Here is a 22,714-nt window from a genome sequence, read left to right on the forward strand (position 1 = left end):
CCCCAACCTGAAGCAAATACTCTATCCCTGCAACAAACCCTGTTGCCAACTCCATAAGGAGCTCATTCGCTTGCACATCTTCTAATGTAATATACGCCATCAGGTGCCAGCAATGCCCCTGTGCCATGTACATTGACCAAACTGGACTGTCACTACACAAAAAAATAAATGTACCCAAATCAGACATGAAAAATGGTAACATCCATTAACCAGTCGGAGAGCACTTCAATCTCCCAGGACACTCTGATTGAAAATTTCCATACTTCTACAAAAAAACTTCAAAAACAGACTTCAGCGAGAAACTGCAGAGCTGGAACTCATATGCAAACTTGACACAATCAAACTGGGTCTGAATAAGGACTTGGAATGGTTATCTCATTACAAGAAGTAATTGTCACTGTTCACACATCCTCACCTTCTAATCAAGGGTTATGAATAGGCCTCATCTACTCCAACTGAATTGACTTTGCTCCCATTGTTGTTCCTTACCCTTGGATGTATATATACACCCCCTATCTGACAAAGTGGGTTGCAGCCCATGACAGCTTATGCCTGCAGAAATTAAATTTGTTAATCTTTAAAGTGCTACAGGACTGTCCTTGTTTTAACTCCCCCAACTGTTGCTTTTTTGTTTCCTTCCAACTGCGCTTGCCCGTGCAGCCGCCGACGTCTGCTCTCCGGACAAGCCGACCCCAGTCCGCCTCCTCCCCCGTCACTGGGCCCCCGTGACTCAGAACGCCGCACGTGCCGCTCCTCGCGCCCCTTCAGGCGCAGGCCACCGAGTCAGCTGGACCGGTCCGGTGACGCTGAACGGGAAGGGAAGGAGGGCGGAGAGTAGCATCCCCGCCGGAAGAGGGCGGGGGAGCAGTGTCTGTCGGCGTGGGGGAGGGGACGGGGATGGGCGCCACCCACCGCCATCACCGGCGCTCACACAGGAGGAGGCGGGACAGGGTCCTAGCGCGGAGCGCCGTGAGACGCTGCAGCGCCGACGCTTGTAAACAGAGCCCGCTCGTGGCCACGTGACCGTGCGAAGTACCTGTGTGGCGACTGTATTGTCCGCGGCAGCAGCCGCCGGCCCGCCCGGTAGTGCGGTACAGGACGTTACCGCGGCGGGAGGCGGGGCCGGCTAAGCCAGCGTCGCGCGCGCTGGGCAGGCAGCGAACAGCAGCAGCAGCAGCAGCAGCAACCGCCGAGCTCGCGAGGGGCGGTTTCCCCTCCCCCCCAGCCGGGCTCCGGCGCATCCTTCACGGCTAAGATGGCTGAAAGCGGGCAGTGAGTGAGTGAGCCGGCGGCGGCGCGGCGGATGCAGAGCGCGGGCGCGTAGCGGGGCACCATGTCCGCCTTCGCGCTGGAGGAGACGCTGGAGGCGGACTGGGTGGCGGTGAGGCCTCACGCCTTCCTCGAGCGGGAGAAGCACAAGTTCGCCTTCATCGTGGCCTGGAACGAGATCGAGGGCAAGTTCGCCATCACCTGCCACAACCGGACGGCGCAGCGGCAGCGTAGCGGCTCGCGGGAACTGCGCCGGGGCAGCCCCGGGGGGTCGGAGCACAGGGCCCCCGCCCAGGCCGGCGCCCCCGCGGCTCGCCGGACCCCGCCCTGTGGGATGGACTCCGGCCCGGCCAGGAGCTCCGCGCATCCCCGCGCGGACTCGCTACCCCGGAGCGCAGATAAAGGCGCCGCAGCTGGGGCAGGGGTGCTGCTGAAGAGCCCGCTGCGGGTGAAGGCCAGTCTGGTCCGGAGGTCTCCGCGCAGCACGGCGGCGGCGCCGAGCCTAGCAGGGGCCGCAGAAGAGATTGAGGTGCTGGAGCTGGTGAAGGACGAGCCCGCGGCCCCGCTCTTCTTGCTGCCGGAACCCGTCCAGCTGGGTGACGAGCCGGCCGCAGACCCGGATTCCCTGGGGGAGGAGTGCAGCTGGGCCGGCCTCTTCTCTTTCCAAGACTTGCGGGCCGTGCACCAGCAGCTGTGCTCGGTGAACTCGGAGCTGGAGCCGTGCCTGCCCGTCTTCCCGGAGGAACCCTCGGGCATGTGGACGGTGCTGTTTGGGGCACCGCAGCTGTCCGAGCAGGAGATGGACGTGCTGTGCTACCAGTTGCAGGTTTACCTGGGCCACAGCCTGGATACCTGCGGATGGAAGATCCTCTCCCAGGTGCTTTTCACCGAGACCGACGACCCCGAAGAGTACTACGAGAGCCTGAGCGAACTACGGCAGAAGGGCTACGAAGAGGTGCTGCAGCGGGCCCGCAAACGCATCCAGGAGGTGAGGCTCCAACTCAGCTCGGACCCCATAGTCACCACTTTTTCCCACTCTGTGTCACCCCCTGTAACTCTGCTCTGTTGTTGCTACCTCCTTGCTTCCCCCCCTCCAATTATACAAGTTAAATAGAAAACAAGTGTAGAAAAGGAAACCTCCACTTCAGGTCTAGCTAAAAGGTAAAACTTTGGGAATGTAAGGGGGGGGAATGGGCTAGATCTTGCTGGATCCAGGTCCATATTTAGATTGTTTCAAATGCTCATTGTGTCAGGGCCAGATTTGTTTGGTGTCCTAGGACCAGCTAAACTATAAACAGAATTCAGAGGTTTGTGGATAAAAATTTGCTGGATCTGGCGAGATTGCTCTTGCACCAAGAAGCATTGGGAGTCTGGATTTTTCTGTTTGAGTTAGAGCAGCAACATGTGTTGTTTAATTGGACAGTACAGTTTGGGAGCTTGAGGTCAAAAAATTGTAGGCTCCAACAGGCTCTGGATATGGATATGTCTTTGCAGTGCTAGTGAGCAGCTTGTGGATTTTTGCAGTAGAATTGGAATTACATTTCTTTTTAGCTAGTAGAATTCTAGGATTTGGGGTTTATAAAAAGACCTGGCTCAAGAAGAATCTATTTGTGTTGCTGTTGTGCCAGTTTGCAAAAAGATCTACATTATTTTTTTAAGTCGACTGGGACCTGCTGTTTTTGTTTTGTTTAGGGAGTAGAATTTGAGGGACTGGAGTTACAAATTAGCAGGATCTAGGTACAAGATTTTGTTTCTCCAATATTACTGGCTCAGATGCTGAGGATCTAGATTTTTCCAGTGTAGTTACTGTCTTTTTATTTAGGTTGTACAATGTAGGACCAAAAAAACTGCCAAGATCCAGGTGCCAGGTCCAGGTTTTGGCTAAGTTCATGTGCTTGGATGCACTTCTTTAGTGTCATGGGAGCAGCCATACTTGATTCATGTAATAGAATTTGGGCCAAAATAGGATAGATCCTGCAGGATCCAATCACTGGATCTGGGTTTTTGTAGCATTCATGCTCCGATTTGTTGAGGTCTGGGTTTATTTATGTGGAAGTAGCTAGATTTGTTCTCTATTCTGACTATATAGTTTAGGATCTTTGATCCATAAATCATCAGGATTCAGGTAGATCCAGCTTTCACTCAGTGAGTGGAGTCCTGGAGATCCACAACATGTTCATTTTTGGGGATCATGCAATGATGTTGAGTCATGACAATGTCATCACAATGCAGCATTTTTATGCATCAGTACATCACAATGCTATGTCATAACTGAACATTGTGATTTTTGTGGCATTCTTACCAAAAAGGCCAAATTCATCCTTACTGTTAACTTAATTGATGATATGCCACTGATGAATTGTGCCCAGTACTCCTCTTGTTTTACATTCTTGTCTACAAGAAAGGAAGGAGAAGCAGCCTGGAGACTCTTGGTCATTTGCTTAGCACTCTTTTGTATGGCACTGTATAGTATAAAACAGTGGTTCTCAACCTTTCCAGATTACTATATCCCTTTCAGGAGTCTGATTTATCCTGCGTACACATTTCACCTCACTTAAACTACTTGCTTACAAAATCAGACATAAAAAGACACAAGTGTCACAGCGCACTATTACTGAAAAATTGCTTACTTTCTCATTTTGTCTGTAAGAATTTTTAGTTAGTACTGACTTCACTGGTGCTTTTTATGTAGCCTGTTGTAAAACTAGGCATATATCTAGATGAGTTGATGTACCCCTCCCTAGAAGACTTCTGCGTACTCCCAGGAGTACTGGTTGAGAACCAGTGGTAAAAAAGAAGTGCCTATGAGGCCAGTGGACTCTGAGAGCCACACGTAAGACCTTGAATTTCATTTAGTGCTAGAGCCACTAGTTCAGTATTACTACCCTACAGTTGAGAGTCCTGATGGGTCTCCACCTGTGCTGTTTCTCCACCAGAATCACAGGCAGAAAAAAAAATAATCAGGAGGTCATATAAGATGTTTTCACTCTAGATGCTATCAATATCTTGCGTTCTTGATGAATGCGTATAATTTGGTGAAGACAAAATGGCATGGCAGCATGTGTGTATTTGACTACAGTACAATCTTTCCTCCCCATGGTAACTGAACTGATCATATACCTAATGTCAGTACAGCTGTATCTCTGTCAAAGCCTATTGTGTAAATCAATCCTCTTTAATTAAAAGGTGCTTCATGTTTAAGAAAGGAGACCAACTGGTTGACCTACTCTTTCACTTTTGGCTCTCAGGTTTCTGCTTCCCTACCTGTTGAAGCGGTTTGCTTGGTAATAGCTTTGTTTTAAACAAATAGTTCATATAATTTGGCTTTGTAATTTTAAGAAAATGGAGGAACAGATGATGGGGTATTCAGTATTTGTTAATAGGTAATTCTGAAGATAGACGTTTTCTACACCTTAGAGATGGGCTTGGCTTACTCTCTGAAATGTAAACCTATTGGGTCACATTTCATATCTTCCCTTTCAACTTGCCTTCACCATCTGTACTTGAAATCTACTTGTCATTGGTTAGAAGTATTAGATTTCTGCAATTTTGTATGACTATATATCTTATTAGAGCTTTGAGGGGCAATGCTGTGTATTTTTAGCATCGGGGTGGTGTTAAATGTAGATCGTTTTCATTAGTGTAAAAAAGATTTCAAACAATACATACCATCTTAACACTTTAAGGCTTACATTTTCTCATGTAACTTTTTATAAGATAAATTTCATTGTGCACTTTAAGATGGTGTAATATTACTTCTAAAATACTTGTAATATGCCTAGGTGTAAATTCCGTTAATTCAAAGGGAGTATGGGGGGATGCAATACAAAGGGTTTTTTTGCTCAGTTTCATTGTTGTAGTGTCCCAGACTCTGCCATCTGTTGCTTTTCCTAAGTGCTACATGATCCAATTGATCTTTACAACAGTTAATAATTGGTGCTGTTTGTACTAGGCATCTTTCTTTGCCTGAACTGTAGTTTTAATAAACCATAAGCATTTCTCTCCACTTGCAGTGGCTCTAATGTGCAACAAAGATCCAAAATAAGGAAGACAAAATAGTTGTACAGGAAGCATATAATCAGGCTTGGAAGGATTTGATTTTTGTCAGCTAATGTCAGTAAACGTCAATTGCACAATACACAAACTGATGAAAAAAATATTTCCCTGGATAATAATTGAAATGTACAGATAGACAAAATAAGAAAAATGCTGCTTGAGAACTTCTTAGAGTTTGATTTAACGATATTTGCTTTGTATATTTTGATGTGATCATTTGTTTTAAATTATAACTTTTTGAATCTCAGCATCTACTGTCATTAAATAATGGTTTGACCCCCTTCCCCATTATCCTTACATGTGAAAATTTAAATTGATAAAATCAGAAAAAATGTTTAAAAATGAACAATGATATTATCAATGGAAATTATATTAAAAAATCAAATTCTGCCAAATCTACTTAAAATTATTTTAGTAATTTTTCTTTTTTTCAAGAAATGCACTTTACTGTACAAGCAAGAGGGTTTTTGCTGGTAGAAGCTACATCTACATTAGAAGGGTTTGCTGTGTAGCTACACTGGCAAACTTCTAGTGTAGACTGAGCCTTGCTTTACTCCCCTCCTGCTTAGCCAGTTATGAAGTGAAGGATCTGAGGAAATGCTTATATTATATGCCTTCTGCATCCTCTCTATGGGGTCCTTCAGTGAACAGTTTCAGTGCCTTTGGATAAATTCTGATGACATAAGTTATAGTGTAGACGTATGTCATTCAGAGGGATGAATAAAACACCCTCTTGAGCGACATAAATTACACAGAGGTAAGCGCTGGTGTGGACAGAGCTGTGTCCATGGGAGAGCTTCTCCTGCAGACATAGCTTCTGCTACTTGCACAGGTGCTTTTATTATGCTGATAGGAGAGCTCTCTGCAGACCTGCTGCAGTGATCCTGTTGCAGTGTTGTATGTGTAGACAGGCCTTTTCTCTGCTGCTGCTCATCTCTACTGCAGCAGCATGAAGCTGACAGTCTTGACAGTTGCCCTGCTGCCAGCAAGGTTCTAAATTGCAGTTGTGAAACTGGCTAGAGATATGTTAATTTCATCCTGCTGCTGCTTGGTAAATATGTTAACAGCAACTGAAGGGGCATTGCAGCAGTCTAAATGCAGATGCAGGAAGATCACTCTGCTTCATTTGTTTACATTCTGTTTATTTTCATGACCTTAAGGTCTAGAAACAATTTTAATGAAACTTAAATTCATGATGTAATTCTCTTGTCTAGCTTACCATTGTTTTGGGACTAATAGATTTTTTTTTTTTTTTGTAATTTCTTCCCCCATTTAGTGTGCCACAAAGTACTTTGTTAAACAGCTGTATAGTCTTATACATCTTAAGTTTTCAACTCTTGGTTTAATTTTGCTTTGGATTCAAAGTGGCAGACAACCTTAAGAAGTCTGTCTGAAGTCTTATCTACTATTATAAATAACTAAGGTTGCTATCACTGGAAAAAAAAATATTTTTTTCCTATTTGCATACACCTTGTATTTGAGAATAGTGCATGTAGTCAATCATGCTGTTTTCTTTGTAGAGTCAGTGAGATGCTTTTGTAGGTGGTGTCCTCTTACCTGGCCATAGAGGAGAGAGACAAACCAACAAAAAGTCAAGTCACAAAATTGGCAGTGAATTATTTCACATCTGGCAATTGATTAGATTTACCAGTGTTTCTTTAAAGGAATGCTGTCAATATAGGAGTTAATTTGTAAACTTCAGTATAAAACAATTCAAATAGTAGCTAAAAACTCTTTTAAGAATTCTGTCTCAAGCATATTTGATGTTTTTGCTTCTGTTCTGGTAAAGGAAACATCTTACACTGAAGGCAATATAGTGAGAAAGTCGTGTTTGCATGATAATTCCAGTAACTTAAAAACTAAACCATAGTTATTTGACTATCACTAACCATTTGGCTTTAGTTTGGACATAAATGTATCTGTTAAATATGTAGCCATGCGCTCTAGTTGTCTCTTCTCATAGTTCAGTGTCCTGCTGTTTAAAGCAGAGCATTCCCTTTTTATATCCATTCTGGATTATCAAATAGTTTGTGTATAGAATTATTGTTAGTATGTTCTTGAGTACCGCAGAAGGTAAAGAAAGTTAAATCCTGTCTAGTAACTGTAATGGTTAAATCTGAAAGTTTTGCAAGATTTATTGGAAGAAGAATAAAGCATACATTTGTTTTATACTTCGATTTGAAATTCAGAGGATTGAAATCTTGGTTTATTCTTTATTCTTAACCCTTTATATACCTTTCTGTGGCGGTAGTCATCAGTTAATAAGATGGGATTTTTTCAGTTGAAGTAAAAGGGATCAGAATTAAGACAGCACCGAGCACCTTGAAAATCCTAAATGTAATTGATTGTCAACAGGCGTTAAATACTCATTGGCAATAGTTTTATTAGAAACTAATGTTGTTCTGAAGTCTTGATTCAACACTGAATATATAAACAAATGAGCTTGGAGCCTTTCACTTATTGGCTTGAAACCACACTCTAGGTTAATAACATAAGTTAGTGTCAGCCAGTTTTTTGGTATAATATTCTATGTGGAATGAGCCTGTGTCCTCATTCTGTTGTCACATCATAAATGGGCTTGGCAGAATTAGATTTTTATTTTATATAATATTGATGGATAAAATCAGTATTTATTTTCAGCACTTTTTTATTTTTATCCATTTACATTTTCACAGATATGGGAAGGGGGGAGGGAAGGGGGGTGTGTGTGTGTGTGTGTGTGTGTGTCAGGGGATCAGACATATATTTAATGACAGTAGAAGTTGAAATTGAAAACGTTAAAGCTCTTTAATTGCTACTCCTGGAAGAATTCAGCATCAAAAAAAATAAAAATTCTGCACACAGTATTTTAAAATTCTGCATATTTTGTCAAAATAATACTGTATAATCGCACCAGTTTCAATTATTTTAGTAATTTATTTCAAAATATCTGTCTGCAAATACAATTTCTCCAGGAGTAGTGAGTTAAAGAAATCCCTACGACAATCCAGTTCCTCTGTTCTCCCCCGTCTTCCTCCCCAGAGCCCAGCCATGGGGCCAGACACCTGCCCATGCGCGCGCGCACACCCCCCCACCCCCACCGAGCCCAGGGATCCAGAGGGAGAAACAGCCTGAGGCTAGCTCCCAGGCTCATACGGAGTTCACTGCGTGTTGCCTCCTTCCTTCAGGGCCTGACGGGAACCCTCCAACTCCATCCCCTTCCACCCCAGCACTGTTTTCTATTTGTGAGTTGGGGAACTGGGCTCTGGTGGGTTCAGTGGTCCCTTGTGGTAGCTAGCAGCTCTGCAGTGCCAATTCTGGAAGGAATTTCAAAAGAAAATTCTGCGCAGAACATTAATTCTGTGCAAATTCTGCATTGTGTAGTGGCACAGAATTTCCCCAGGAGTTCATTGTTAAAATACAAATTGTCAAAATCATATGTCAAAACATAAGTGAATATCTTTAAATGGAAAAGTTTTCAAGCAGCATTTTCTTTTGCCATCTGTAAATTTTTATTGTTGATGGAAATATTTTTTTGTTGGTGAGTGTGTGAGTGAGAGAGATGAAATCAACATTTACCACTAATCTAATCCTTCCAAGCCCAATCATAACATGCAGTAATTAGTACCTAGTTGGGAGCCTAACCAGAGAGGATTTTTTTTTCAGTACTGTCTGTACTCAGCTGTTTTTTTCAACTTAGTCTGAGTTAGATTTAAAATTTGCACTCAGGCCCATTGGCAGTTTTTTCAGTTTATCATGGACTAGTCAAAGTTTACAAGTGCCTTACAGAGTCAAAACTCTTAAAATCTAGGGAGTTTGTCACCTGACTCACACTGCAGCTGTGAAACGTAGCATTGAAGATACTACATGATGATATCTTCAGATAAACGGAATTCACAAATTGAGTATCTTTCCCATCTTGCAAATTAAAAATGTAAATACATCAACACTTTCCTTTTTCAAAATGAACATCTCTGCATTTCTGAAATATCAATTGTATTTTATTTAAACATGTGCATGTGACTTAAAATGTTATCAATTAAACAAAAGCAGTTTAATATCAAGGGTGAGAGATTAATTTGAAGACATGGAAACATATGACTGAGGGAGATTATAAAGAATTCTTGGGCCGGAAATGCAAGTTCTGAAGTCCTGTGTGGAATTATTTTGTCCTTTTAACTTTTTTTTTTTTTTTAAACAACCTATATGTTCACCTTTTTGCCTTGTTGTCTTTACATTTCACTTGTTTATACATTGCTCTTCTCTTTTACTTCTATTCTGTGTACAGCAACAAATTGAAATTTGTTGTGTGTGTTTTGAAGCAGTAATGCTGTATCTTTTCTCAGAAATTAGGGTTATAGTAAATGTAATTTTGCTCTTTGCTGACAAAACAGAGCGCTAGGGAAAACAATACAAGAATGAGCTGCTTTAAAAGTGTACAAAATTAATAGTTTAGTGCACTTCATCTATAATAGATGAATACATCTTTGAAAAAGCACTTTCAGTGGTTCAAACCTCTAAAATTGACTTATGCTTCAAAATCCTTATGCTTCGAGAGACTTGTGACCATAGGTTAATGGGAGTTCTCCTCTTAACTGTTGCCTTCTTGTTCTCAAGCATTGTAGGATACTTGGGCCAGGTCTAGACTACAAATTTACATTGGTATAACTGTGTCACTCGGGGATGTGAAAAATCCACATCCCTGAGCAATGTAGTTATACTGACCTAACCCCTGGTATGGAGAGCAATGTCAACTCCAACCTACCACTTTTCATGGAGGTGGATTAACTACAGCAACAGGAGAAGCTCTCCCGTCAGGGTAGTAGCGTCTTCGCTACAGCGGTGTAACTGCACTGCTGCAGTGCTGTACAAGTAGACAAGCCCTTGTTCTGTAACAGAGTCCTAGAAAATTGGACAATGCTGCATACATGTAAAAAAGATATAAGAAAATGTTTAACATCTACATATGGTGCACATGTGTGGATGAACTTTGCAAATAAGAAATTCTTTAGTTCTTTGTGTATTGCTTTTACTAAAAATAATCATGGGTACTGTTTTATCTAAAATCAATAGAATGTATGTAATACCATATATAACTCAAAGGAGAAAAGGGGCTTTAAATTTATACATACACTGAAAAAAAGAGTACCTACTCAAAGACTCTGGGCCCCAATTTAAAAATCCCATGTTAAAAGTAACACTAACATAATGAAAATGCAGTAATACCATGCAGTATGGTTTGTGACTAGTGAGCCAGGAACTGAAGTCACTCTCCCTCTTCAGCAAGTCCCCTCTCACAATTCTGCTTTCTTTGCAAATGCCTGGGGAAAAATGAACTGCTTACACAGTAGTAAAATAGTATCTTTGAGTGTGTTATTTAACTGTGAAGACTGACAGTAGGAAGCACCTTGGATTTTGTTCACTGGAGAATTTATTGCTGACATTAGGTCAGTTTAAATTATTTTGTATTCAGTGTCAAAGTTTGAGTTGTTCATGCTCCTAGACTCTAGGCATAATAAATATCTCAACTCTTTTTATAGTGGTAATAATCTAGGGATGTGCACTTATATCACATTAGTGTGACAGAATTCACAGGGGGTGGATGTCTATGTAATATACACTTTTTCAGCTCTTCCAGCTCTTTCCTGCTTATCAGGACCAGAATTAGGACATTTTGTTGCTTGGTGTTCCTTCTCTCTTTCCACCTATTGCTGTGTTGCTTCCCTCCTCCACTTTCTACTTTACTTCATCTCTCCTTCTCTGGTTTCCTTCCCTTATTCCTACATCATCTTTCTCCCTCTTTTATTAAATGTCCTGCAGGGCTTAGCTTTAAAGTCAGTCCTTTCCAAGTTGCTTACAAAATCCAGTTTTTATTTTGTCTTCTTCAAACTCTTTTCTCTGAGAAATATTTCCACATATGTAGGCTCAGAACTAGGCAGCTGCTTCTTTCCAGTCATTGCATCTTCTTTTTACAGCCATTTCCCTTTATAGTGTGTCTATAGTCTGCTACAAATGACCAGCAGGGCTTAGCTGTTATATAGCTTTTCATAACTGTAATGTTAATACAGTAGATACAGAGGAGCCACTAAAAAACAGGATCTTGTAAATGGCTGGACCTGGCAGTTGTCCATAGGTCACTATGTAATCTTTGCCAGGACACATTTTGTACATCCCTTTCTCTAATCTAGTACACTATGGTTGGTACAATTCTAGTCTATTTAAAATAGCTGCTATTAGGGAAGAATGTCTGCAGAAATATAGGCTTGATCCAATTAACTGATAATTTTATGAGACTCTCTTGCTTTTCAGATGACAAAATTTGAGTAAAGAACATACAGCGGGGAGAGGAAAGGTTAATTCTAAACTTCTTCATCCACCCAGATTAACCTCCTGCTGTTTTGGTATTTATGTTTAGAGAGATATTAGCACTGGTGCTTAAAAGACCAATTGCTAAAGAGAGGCTGTGTATAGATGGAATAGATATGGGGGTGCCTTTGTTTGGGAAAATTAACATAAAAATGGTTTGAATGCTTTGTTTAAAATCAGGGAACTCCCTTTTAAACACGGGCCCCGTACCAGTAACTTCTTATAAGAAGACCAATTATTTTCCACAAAAAAATAAGTCAGCATCAACTTTAAAAAAAAAGACGTTCTTTAGGACTGTCAACAATATAGTGGCTAAAGGAGAACCAGCTGATGTTTGGCCTTTCAAAAACACTTTGATAAAATCCCTCACAAGAGACTATTAAAATACCCCTAATAGATGGGGTAGGAGGGAAAATACTGTGTATTAAGAAAATAGTTAAAAGATAGAAAACAGGGTGGACTGTCACAGTTAACCTTTTGCCATGTTGAAAATTGGGTGCACAAATGTTGTTTACTAAGATCAATGTTCAGTGTATTCGTGAGCTAGGAAAGTGGGTGAATCCAGAGTTGCAGATTTCACAGAATTATTTAGGCTTATCAGGATGAGATGAGTGAAATTGTCAGAGAAATGTTGACAAAAGACATTAGATCTTGGAACAATGCATTTGAACTACTCTCATACTCCGTAGGATACTAAAATTCACTGTATGAGTCTGAACAAAGATCTTGATGTCAGTGTGCGTAGCTCAATGAAAACCTTCTCCTCTTGCAGTGATATTTAAAAGCAAACCATGTCAGAATGCGTAAAGACTGAGATGGAAAATATTATAATACTATTATATAAAATGATGGAATGTCCTCCCAGAACTCTGGACCCTGAGATTTGTTAGTGGATTATAGGATAGTCTTCAAGGCTAGTAGTAGAAATGCTGTTGCTTGAATTATTTAAAACTAGATCAAAAACCAAAACAGTACTGGAAAACACACTGGAGGAACAGTCCTTTACTGTTGGAAGGATAGACTAGATGACTTAATAGGTCTCTTTGAGCCATAAGTGGTATGAATTAATAAGGGTAGGACTCTTTTCTAGTGAAGATGCATTGTCTAAATTTGCAGAGCTACTAACGTCGGGGGAAGGTGGTGGATCTTGACTTTGGAGCATAGACTGGGGAAGTGATTGACAATACCTTAAAAGGTTAATTTAATTAAAAGAACTACGGCTTAAATTAATCCTCGGTGTTAATGGGTACATGTCCATGGAGTGCAGGGGAGTTGCATCCACTTTACAGTAGAACTAAATTTTCCTTTTATTGTCCTTATAAGCATCTCTCTGCTCATATATCTTGACTTTCATCCACCCTTCTCCCTCCTCAGCATAGGTGATGTCTATGGTAGTATTGCATGTTCAGTGTTTCGTTTATTTTTGGGTAGCAAAACTTTTCAACTGGTGCAATTCCATTGGCAGTATCAAGAGATCTGATGCAGACAAGGCTCTGATGACAGCTGGTGTTTAATGCAGTGTTGCTTAAACCTGCTTTGAGAAGGTCTAAATGACATGGTGTTTAACACTGGTGGCCACGTCTACATTGGGACTGTCCCTAGAACAGTTTACGCGCGTGTTGGCGGTAGTGGAAAATGTTTTGCTATCAAAACCCTAGCATATGGAAGACCAACATTTCCTTCCCTCCATGTTCTGTTCATTCTTCTTTCCTCTGTCTTTTGCTGTTCCTTTGTCTGTATTGTTGTCTTCACAGTGAAACTTATTGAAGTTTGTCTTACTTTGCAGTCCATGGCACAGGCAAACACTGTCTATGCTATACAATGGAATGCTTACTGATCCTGTGATTCAGCAACACATTTCCCCCGAATTAATATTGAAAAATGGTACTAGTGTCATCCTGGCAGAATTGTTTGTTACCATTTCAGAAAGCATAACTGAGTTTCATACATTACAAAATGATACTGAAAAGTATGGTCAACATGAGCATTTAACCAGTTTCCAGTACTGACTGTGGGGACGTGCTGCTGACAACCACTGTTGAAAGTCTTAACTCTGAATTTCTTGGGGTTTCAGTGTTTGTTTTTTGGGATAATTACAGCATCCCTGTAAAACATTTTTACCCCCTAATTTATTGATGTGTGCTCTTTAAATTAACACCTTACCATAGTTTTTTGGTATGGGGTAAATATGAGGTGCAATTTAAATGTTTTGTTAGCACTTATTTGAGATGACTTGCAGGTCATTGTTATAAGTCATCCTAAATGAGTGCCAACATCTTTTGTGCCATAGTACACAATTAAGTATTCTGTTTATGACACACACTATAAAGAGTGTTTTAAAAATGTTTGAGAGCTTTTTAAAAACCGAACTGGAACTGCATTCTATTCCTTTGCCTTTAAAAAGTCACGTACATGAATCCAGCTGTACAAGCCTCAGAAATTATACCCTTTAGAAAGCTATAAAAATGATCTACAATTTTTCTATAAATAATACCATTGTTTTAGATTCTCAGCTCTGTCTACCGCAGCTAGAAACAAATGCCTTGTAATAGTGGAAAGACAGGTTTTCCAGTCTTTCAAAGAGATGTAATATTTGATTCTAGCTATGATGCATCAGAAGACTGGACCTTAAATTTAACACTGGTCAAGCACCAGCTGACATTTGATACATCAGGCCAGGACAATTTAGGGAAAATTCCATACTTTAGGGAGAGGATATGGTATTGTGGCCTTTTTTTGAGTTGATAAGGGCATGTGGTGGTTAGACACTCTTGTGGGATGTTGCAGTAGTTTTGGCAGAAGTGGACTAGTGATGTAGGTGAGGTGATAAGAGATGTATGTTAAATTGCTTTTATCTCATGTTTCAATGTGGATATCAATAACACACATACTAATTTACACACTGATTTAAATACAACCCCTCAAACTCTCCAAGTTTATTCTATGGCATTTTATTCCTTTGATATTAATTTAAATTGCTGCTACTAAGAAAGCTGTACTATACAGAAATGATTGCATAGATTGCTAATTATATGGGACTTGATTGTCTGAGTGGGAGGAACAATGTGTGGAATATGGGACTTCCACAAATCCATGCACAAGTTTAGCCTTTTATTAATAGTAATAGGTTCTACATTTTATCTTCTCTGAATGTTAATACATAGAATCATGTTCTGTTTGGTTTGGTTCTAATTCATAGAACCATTGGATTAGAAGGGACCGTAAGGGTCATCTAGTCTAATAATTGGTTATTTTTGATACAACACTAGTTGCTGATAACTTAAGATTTCAGTTTGGAAACTTTTTCCTAAATCTTTTAAAATTGGGTCACATTACTTTCTTCTTAAGGTAGCCATTTCCTATTTCCTCTATTGGAATAAGGTGTTGTGGAGCCTTGGAACCATATAGGAGAGCGGTGACCATTTGGGGGTGGGCACACCAAGGCCGATTTGTGGCATTAGGCATTTGGTGCCCAAGGCTTTAAAGGAGATGTGGTCCCTGCAACCAACTCAGTTCCTCCTCCATGACTTTGAAAAGAGGAAACTCAGCTATGCCCTCAGTCTGGCTTTGCCACACTCCTCTTCCCTCTCCTCCCTCCCAACTCTGTCTGAATTTAGTTTTAATAATTTTTTTTCTATCGTAGAGTTAAGGAAAGTCTTACCAGTGTGGTGATGTGCATCTGAGAGTGCAGAGCAATTATGGTTTGGTACTAGTATTGTGACTCCCAGGAATTAACTAAAAGGGGTAGAGAAGGTGCACTTCGTACCTTTGTCTTCTGAGAACCAGACACCCAAATCTAATATCTGATCTGCCTAACTCCTGGACTGGTGTTTTGTGGGCCAGGTATACATGCCCTAGCTCTGCAAACAACAGACTTCATTGTTGTCTTAATGAAAAGTCTTGAGAATGAAGTCCTTCAATGCACCTGAGGACACTGGCCTTGCTATATATTTATTGTAAATACTATTAAGTTTTGGTACTCTAGAATAGTGTTGTCTTTCCCCCCTTGCCTTACATGAGGTATCCTACATAGAATGTGTTTAGGCCAGGAGTTAATGTGCTTTATAGTAGAGCGTAGATTTTTCCCAATAGTGACGCTACTTCCTTCTTGAAAATTCTTGGTCTTTTGGGACTTTTAGATCTGATTCTTATCAGGCAAATTTCTTCTGAATTTATAAGAATCTAAGTAGAAGAGTCCTTTGCCAAACCCTTAGGGGATAAGGTGTTACCTAGAATTTTTTTTGGTTCAAAGGGACTTTGTCCCAACTGATCATTGTTGGAAAATGTGTTCATTAGTGACTTTATTTATGGTTTGGTTGTTTTCCACCTTCCCAAATCGAAGAATAGTTGTTATTGGATACTCTGTTTACCTTGAAATAGAGTGAACTCATCCATCCCATCTGTTTTTCTCACCAGAATACATAGTATTAATACATCCCAATACAGATAAATACCTCATATGTCATCCTTCTGTTAGTAATTTAAAAAGTACTTAACAAACAAGGGCTAGTTACATGAGTGACCTGCTTGTAGCTTCACCTTTTCTGAGTAATGTGACGAAACCAAATGGTGGATTTTTATTGGCCCTTATTTGGTATGATAGTGTTAGTCAAGATTAGGACAGCTGCATTAGGAGGTGAGTTATGCAGGTTAGACAATTACCATCTTAAAACAAAAATACTTGTATATGCTGTCGTGGATTTGCTTACTGACTTTCAGAGAAGAAATTTGAGACACACGTTTTTTTTATTTATGAAAGATGCATGGTTTTAAATTGACATCTTTTGCATTGCCTATAAAGTCTACTGTGCCATAGTAACTGTAAATTACAGTCAGAGTTAGCAACTTAATCAATAGAATAGTTAACCGTGATCCCCATCACACAATTATATGTATGCTATTTGGAAATATATATTAAGAACTATAGAAAAAATAGTGATGATGGTCAATAGTGCATGTATTAGATTAGATCCGTTTTGTGGTTCACTTAACCACAATAGTATTTTTAGTAGTAAATAGTCTACTCTTTCAGCCTCTGTAGCCTCCTTGTTCAGCTGTTCATTTTTCCCTTCTACACTGACTGCAATGATTTGTCTATTATTTGTACTGTGATAGAGCTTAGGGCCACATTATGCTAGGCAGTGTACATACACATAATGAAAAACACTGTTTCTATCTCAAGCTGCCAGTCAAAGTAAAACACCACAAAAGGTGAATACAACAGACAGACAAGGTTTCTAAAGGGTATAATTTCTGAGGCTTTTACAGCTGGACTCATATATATGCCTTTTTAAAGGCAAAGGGATAGAATGCAGTTCCAGTATATTTTTTGAAAAAATTCTCAAATATTTTTAAAACACTCTTTATGGTGTGTGGCATAATCAATACAAAAATTAGATAGCATGTTAGGTATTGGTCTTTCACACCAGTGCCTTACTGTTGTCAAATTTTCAGTAGGTATCACAGAAAAGGAGGGATTTCAAAGACAGGACAGAGGCTTTGGGATGTTTACAAGGAGCTTATGCCATGTATATGGAGATGCATGGGGGAAAGCATGAATATGCTTGTGCATGAAAAACTTTGCTTGATGTTTCTCAGTATTTTCATTTATTTTTTTTTATTTAGAATAACTAAAACTATCTATACAGACTCTGATAACCCTGCCAATCATTTTAATTATGTTTTTGGATTTTTTATTTTAATCAATGTATTCTTTGTACTAAGCAGCAGCTCATAATCAAATATTAACCCCTACCATACACTGGCTTATACCTCAACCCCTAACACTCTTCAAAGGCCAAGTGAAAAAATTGGACTCTGCAGAATACTTTGAAAGCTTACAAATCTGAGGTATTTTGGACCAGGGAAGGAGGGGTATTCCAGAATCCCTTGGCCCTTAAGGAGAACACCATGCTAGTCCCTTCCCCTCTGTTGTATTAAGGAGGAATTCATGTCTGTGCCTCTGCTGATTGCAGCTGTGGCAGCGTATCATGAGGAGAGAGACAATTTCTCAGGTAGGCTAGTATCAGGCCATACAGGCTTTATAGGTAAAAGCCAACACCTTTAAAACCTGTCTGGAAGCTCCCAGTTAACCAGGGCAGGTTCCATAGCACAGGTATCATGTGCTCTCCGAGACTCACCACTTATCATGTGGATGGCTGCCTTCTGCACCAACTGAAGTTTCCAAATCAGTTAAAGATGTAGGCCACTGTAGAGTACATTGCAATTGTCCAACAAGATAGCCTGTAGTCTCAGCATAACAATGGCCTATCATGCTGAACAGTGTTGTCTCATTGTGTCCTTGTACTTCCCTGTTTGTCTCCATCATGTGTCTCATCGTGTACTTAGATTGTACGCTCTTTGGAGCAGGAGATGTCTTTTTGTACAGTACCTATCACAATGAGTGTGGCTCCTAGATGCTACAGTAATACAAATAATAACCTTGAAGTTACAGAGGCATGGATGTTGATAGCAAGATCCTCATCTCTTAAGTCTGGTGAGCTGAGATAGTAAGACTTTTTTTGACCATCACTGCTACTTGGTCCTCTAAGTGCAATAGTTAATGGCATAGTGGGAATAGAAAGGTAAAAGTAGTTTCTGTAATCTTGATTCCATATAATTGAAGACTACTATTCTGGCCAAACCTAGTCTGTACTAATTGTGTGTGTGTGTGTGTGTGTGTGTGTGTGTGTGTGTGTGTGTGTGTGTGTGTGTGTGTGTGTGTGTGTGCGTGTGCGCTTCTGTTGTTGTTTGTGGAGGTAGAGGGGTGGGGTAATGGGATGCCTTTTGATGGGTGCAGAGAGTAAGGGAATACAAATAACTTAAACATTAGAACATGCATATCGTTTCCAATTTAATTAATTGCTGCTAATATTGTGCCTAAGGTTTAATTCCATTGGCATTGGAAGTGATCTCCTGGGGCTTGTATGTTCAGTAGTCTTGCTGATATATAAGGACTTAGCAACAAAAGGAGAGAGCTCTTTGAAGCTGCTCATGTTTGGAGAAAAGGGCAGGAGTATTTAGCAGTTGCTTTAGCGAGAGTAGTGCACTCTTACTTTGTAAATTAAAATTATAGTTGAAGCTAAACAATAGTTAAATATGTCTCTGTAATAAAAACGAAGCTTTAAAATAACCTCAGAGATTCTTCCTTCTTGAGATGCAAATCTAAAATGGCAGGAAGGATTATGAAGCTTCTAAGGACCTTGCACTCATTCATATGGTGCTACAGTACTCAAAAGTGTTTCTTTTAAATAACAAGTATATATGAAAACATAAGTAACCTAGAGAGATGTCTTTGTAACACTTCAGCATCTTAGGTAAAACAGTTAAATGTATATGGTTATGAAAGACAATAACATTCAATATAGGAGTAAAACAAAGGAGCAACACCAAGGGCCCTGATCCAGTAGTCATGGAAAGCCTCCTGCTGACTTCAGTGAGTTTTGGATCTGGCCCAAGATTAAAAACAGCACATACATGTTTGCACAAACCTCTAATTCAAAGCAGTGCTTTTAAAGCTTTATGGGCAAAGGATTTGACTTTTTAAAATTAAGGATGGAAATAATCTGCTATATTTTCAAATGCGTGGACTGTTCAGTTGAAGGGTTGGATTTTTCTACCAGCCAGACTGTCTACATAATAGTTACCCAAGATGTAGATTAAGTTAGTTGTGAATAGTGTAACACAATGTAACATCTGTGAAATGTATCCAGTGAATACTACTTTTATTTTAAGAGTCAACATCACTCTTGTCTGTACAGAATTCAGAGATTACTCTTCCCCTCACCACACATTTCTCAATTAAAACAAATTTTATGAAAGATTGCAAATTTTATAAAGAAGTTAGACTTTTCACACACTGCCGTAAGTGTGTAGCTAAAATAACACTGAATTGTTTGTGCTGAGAATTACAGGTGTGAGGAAAATATATGAACACTGTTTGTGTGTGACACATTTTATGTTAACTCTCTTACAACTGTGCACTTCTTATGCATGAAGTTTATTTTGGCAGTTAGCCAACTCTTCAAAGGCCTCCATCTTACAGAAAAGTATTTAGTGAATTTTCATGTGCCTACATAGTATTTCTTCTTGATTGTGCCTGTGAGAAACTTTCAACATGTACAGTTAAACTGTCTGGTAGACTGCTTCCTGATGGGATTTAGGGGGTCTAACTTGTCTTATACTATATTAAGTGGATTCAAATATTAAATAGAGAGACTATATATATGGAGATGAAGATAAGGTTTAGTAGTTCTTTGACTGATTGTCTACACACATTCCGTTCTTGGTGGGCATGCACCTCTCACACATGAGATTGTATTCCTTTTGATCAGCAGTTTCCATTGTGGCCATGCCTGCACTCTAGATACCTCGCACCCCTCTACCCTAGGCTACAGAAGATGGAGCAGGCAATCTTCCCTCAGTTCCTTCTTACCGCCTGTGGCAGCAATACAGAGCCCCTGCGGTGCCTACTTTTTCCTCTTGTTAATTAGTTATAGACAATAAATGTTTTGGAGTTGTGGTGTGTGAGGGGGTTTATTTTGGTTTTGGGTAAGTGTTTTTTTGATTAGGCTAGACATGACTCCCCCTGTTCTCCACCTCCGTCCCCCCACCCCAGCACCTCTGCAGGGTGCTAATAACATAACGGAAGCTAAATCTCCGAGATTTAAGACCATCCCTCATGTGAGGCTTTGATGCAGGTTAGTAACTAGCGCTCCTGATACCTTCTCTACCGAGGTGATGGACATATCTCCAAGCAATGTTCCATATGTTGCTCCTTCTCTAAGTGCATGCAGAAAGTGAGAAGCCAATCTGAAGCTGTTCCTGCTTTGGAGCTTGGATACCAAGAGGAAGATCAAAGCCAGACAAGTTATCTGGTTAACCCCTTTCCATGGGTGCCCTGGTCAGAAGAGATTCCACCCTGAGCTCCTTCTGAAAGGCCCTGGTCATCTGTCACAATTCCAGCATCCGTGCCGTCTGATGGGGCAGAAAAGAGCACTGCTTCAGTGAGGAAACAAATCTCAAATCACCTCAAATCTCAAATCATTTGGTGCCTAGCAGGCTGAGACTTCAGATGTGAAATTTCTGACTTGTCTTGGGCTCAACCTCCTACAGGCTAAAAGCCTGACAAGGTCACCTTTGGGTGCCCTGTATGGAGTACCAAGAGAACGCCAGTGATACCCACTCAACTGTGGACTACATCTTTCTTGTTGTCAACCATAGACACTCAGAGTGCTTTGATACTTAGAGCTTTGGCATCAAGCACCTCAGTACTTGCAGCCCTGGTACCTACTACCTCAATACTAGCTATCTTGGCATCCAGAGAATACATGGTACTGAGCAACTTTTCTGTGGAAATGGTACTGGAGTTGCATCTCCTTGGGAGACTGACAGTTTTAATATCCAAACCACCAGCCTCTGAGTTATAGGTACACCAGGCTAAGACAGTATCACAGGTGTAGACTTCTTCCCCTCAGAGCCAGAGCACTGCTGATATAAAGGCCTTTCCCTTTGAGGAAGTGTATTTCTTCTTGTCCTCCCAGACACAGCAGGAACTTGTCTTCCACCCATTTACTTTCCCTCCTTGGGTAACACATTCAGAGTCAGGAAGGGATTCCATGAGAGGTAGCAGGAAGAGGCCAAAAATTCATAAAGAACTTCCTGACAGCTGTTCTCATATGTTTTCCCCACTTCAGTGTTCATATCCCTAGCAACCATGGCCCTTGGGATGTGCAACCACACTTCAGAAAGTCAGCTTTATCTACTGTCTTCAGGATTGGAGATCACTCCACAAATAGGCAGCATAAACTATCCCAACCAAGCCAACCAGTACAGTCTCAGTACTTGAGAGACGAGAAGGAAAGGAAGGTCTGGTCCCTGGTGTAATCTCATCCTCCTCAGAGGACACCGTGAATTCTTCTGCCTCAATGGATGACTTGAAGGTATTCCAGGACCTCATCAGACACCTGTCATAACCTATATCCGGAGAAACCAGACTCCTGTACATTTGACATCATTCCACGCCCAGCAAGCTTGCCATGTGGATAAATGAAGAATTTTTGAAGCTTGTGAAAGACCTATGGCACCACACACACACCATTGTCCATTCCAGCCATATCAAAATGAGCTGTCAGGAGGTACCAGATCCCTTCCAGAGGATTGAGTATTTTATTCTCACCAGTACTAGGTTCACTCCTAATGGCCTCCAGAGGATGTGAAAATGGAGACCTCCAAAGCCCACACTGGGAGAGAGAAACTGAAGAAATTAGATCTCTTAGGGCATGAAGCATATTCCTTAACCAACCTCCAAATGAAGGTGGCTAATTTATCACACCCTCCTCTTCAAGTAAGACCTAAAATTGGGATAGCTTAACGCAGTTTGTAGACATGATTCCAAAAGATAATCAAGGGGAACTGAAGACCATCATGACAGAAGGTTAATTGATTGCCCACATAACCTTACAGGCTGTGCTGGATGCATCTGATGTAGCAGCATGTACTGTGGCCACATCTGTGGCAATAGCGAGATGTTGGCTCCAGTCCTTGAGGATGCCCAGACAGATCTACCCCAAAACTGAGGATCTTCCATTTGAGGACAGTGAACTTTTAGAATAGATGAGGCCCTCCATTCTTTTAAAGATGTGAGGGCAACTCTGTATTTCCTGGGTCTCTATGGGTATGTTTACAAAGTAAAGAAAAACCTGTGGCTGGGCCATGTCAGCCGACTCAGGCTTGCGGGGCTTGGGCTGCAAGGCTGTTTGATTGCTGTGTAGACTTCTGGGCTTTGGCTGGAGCCCAAGCTCTGGGAGCCTGCGGGTTGGGGTAGTTCCAGAGCTTGGGCAGCCTGAGCCCAGAAGTCTACACAGCAATTAAATAACCCCCCGCGAGCCCAAGTTGGCTGGTATGAGCCAACCATGGGTTTTTCTTTGCTGTGCAGACAAACCCTGTGTTCCATCCTCAGGAAGGAAGCAAGAACACCAACATTCTTCCTTCAGACAGTAGTCCTCAACCCAGTCCTGCCATCTGCCCTAGAGGTCTTTCAGAG

At 40.9% G+C, this 22,714-nt stretch overlaps 1 protein-coding gene across 1 annotated transcript in view; it reads left to right on the forward strand.

Moving 5' to 3' along the window:
• Positions 1-920: 920 nt before the first annotated feature.
• Positions 921-22,714, forward strand: part of JMY (junction mediating and regulatory protein, p53 cofactor) — a 120,028-nt gene continuing 98,234 nt past the window's right edge. The window contains exon 1 of the mRNA XM_067568754.1: positions 921-2,257. Within this exon, the coding sequence (XP_067424855.1) occupies positions 1,334-2,257 (924 nt within the window). The 5' untranslated portion in view covers positions 921-1,333. The remainder of the gene's footprint in view (positions 2,258-22,714) is intronic.

This window comes from Emydura macquarii, unplaced genomic scaffold (genome assembly GCF_026122565.2).
Source record: "Emydura macquarii macquarii isolate MOO-44397 ecotype Brisbane River unplaced genomic scaffold, CSIRO-AGI_Emac_v2 contig_2897, whole genome shotgun sequence".
Lineage (NCBI taxonomy): Eukaryota > Metazoa > Chordata > Testudines > Chelidae > Emydura > Emydura macquarii.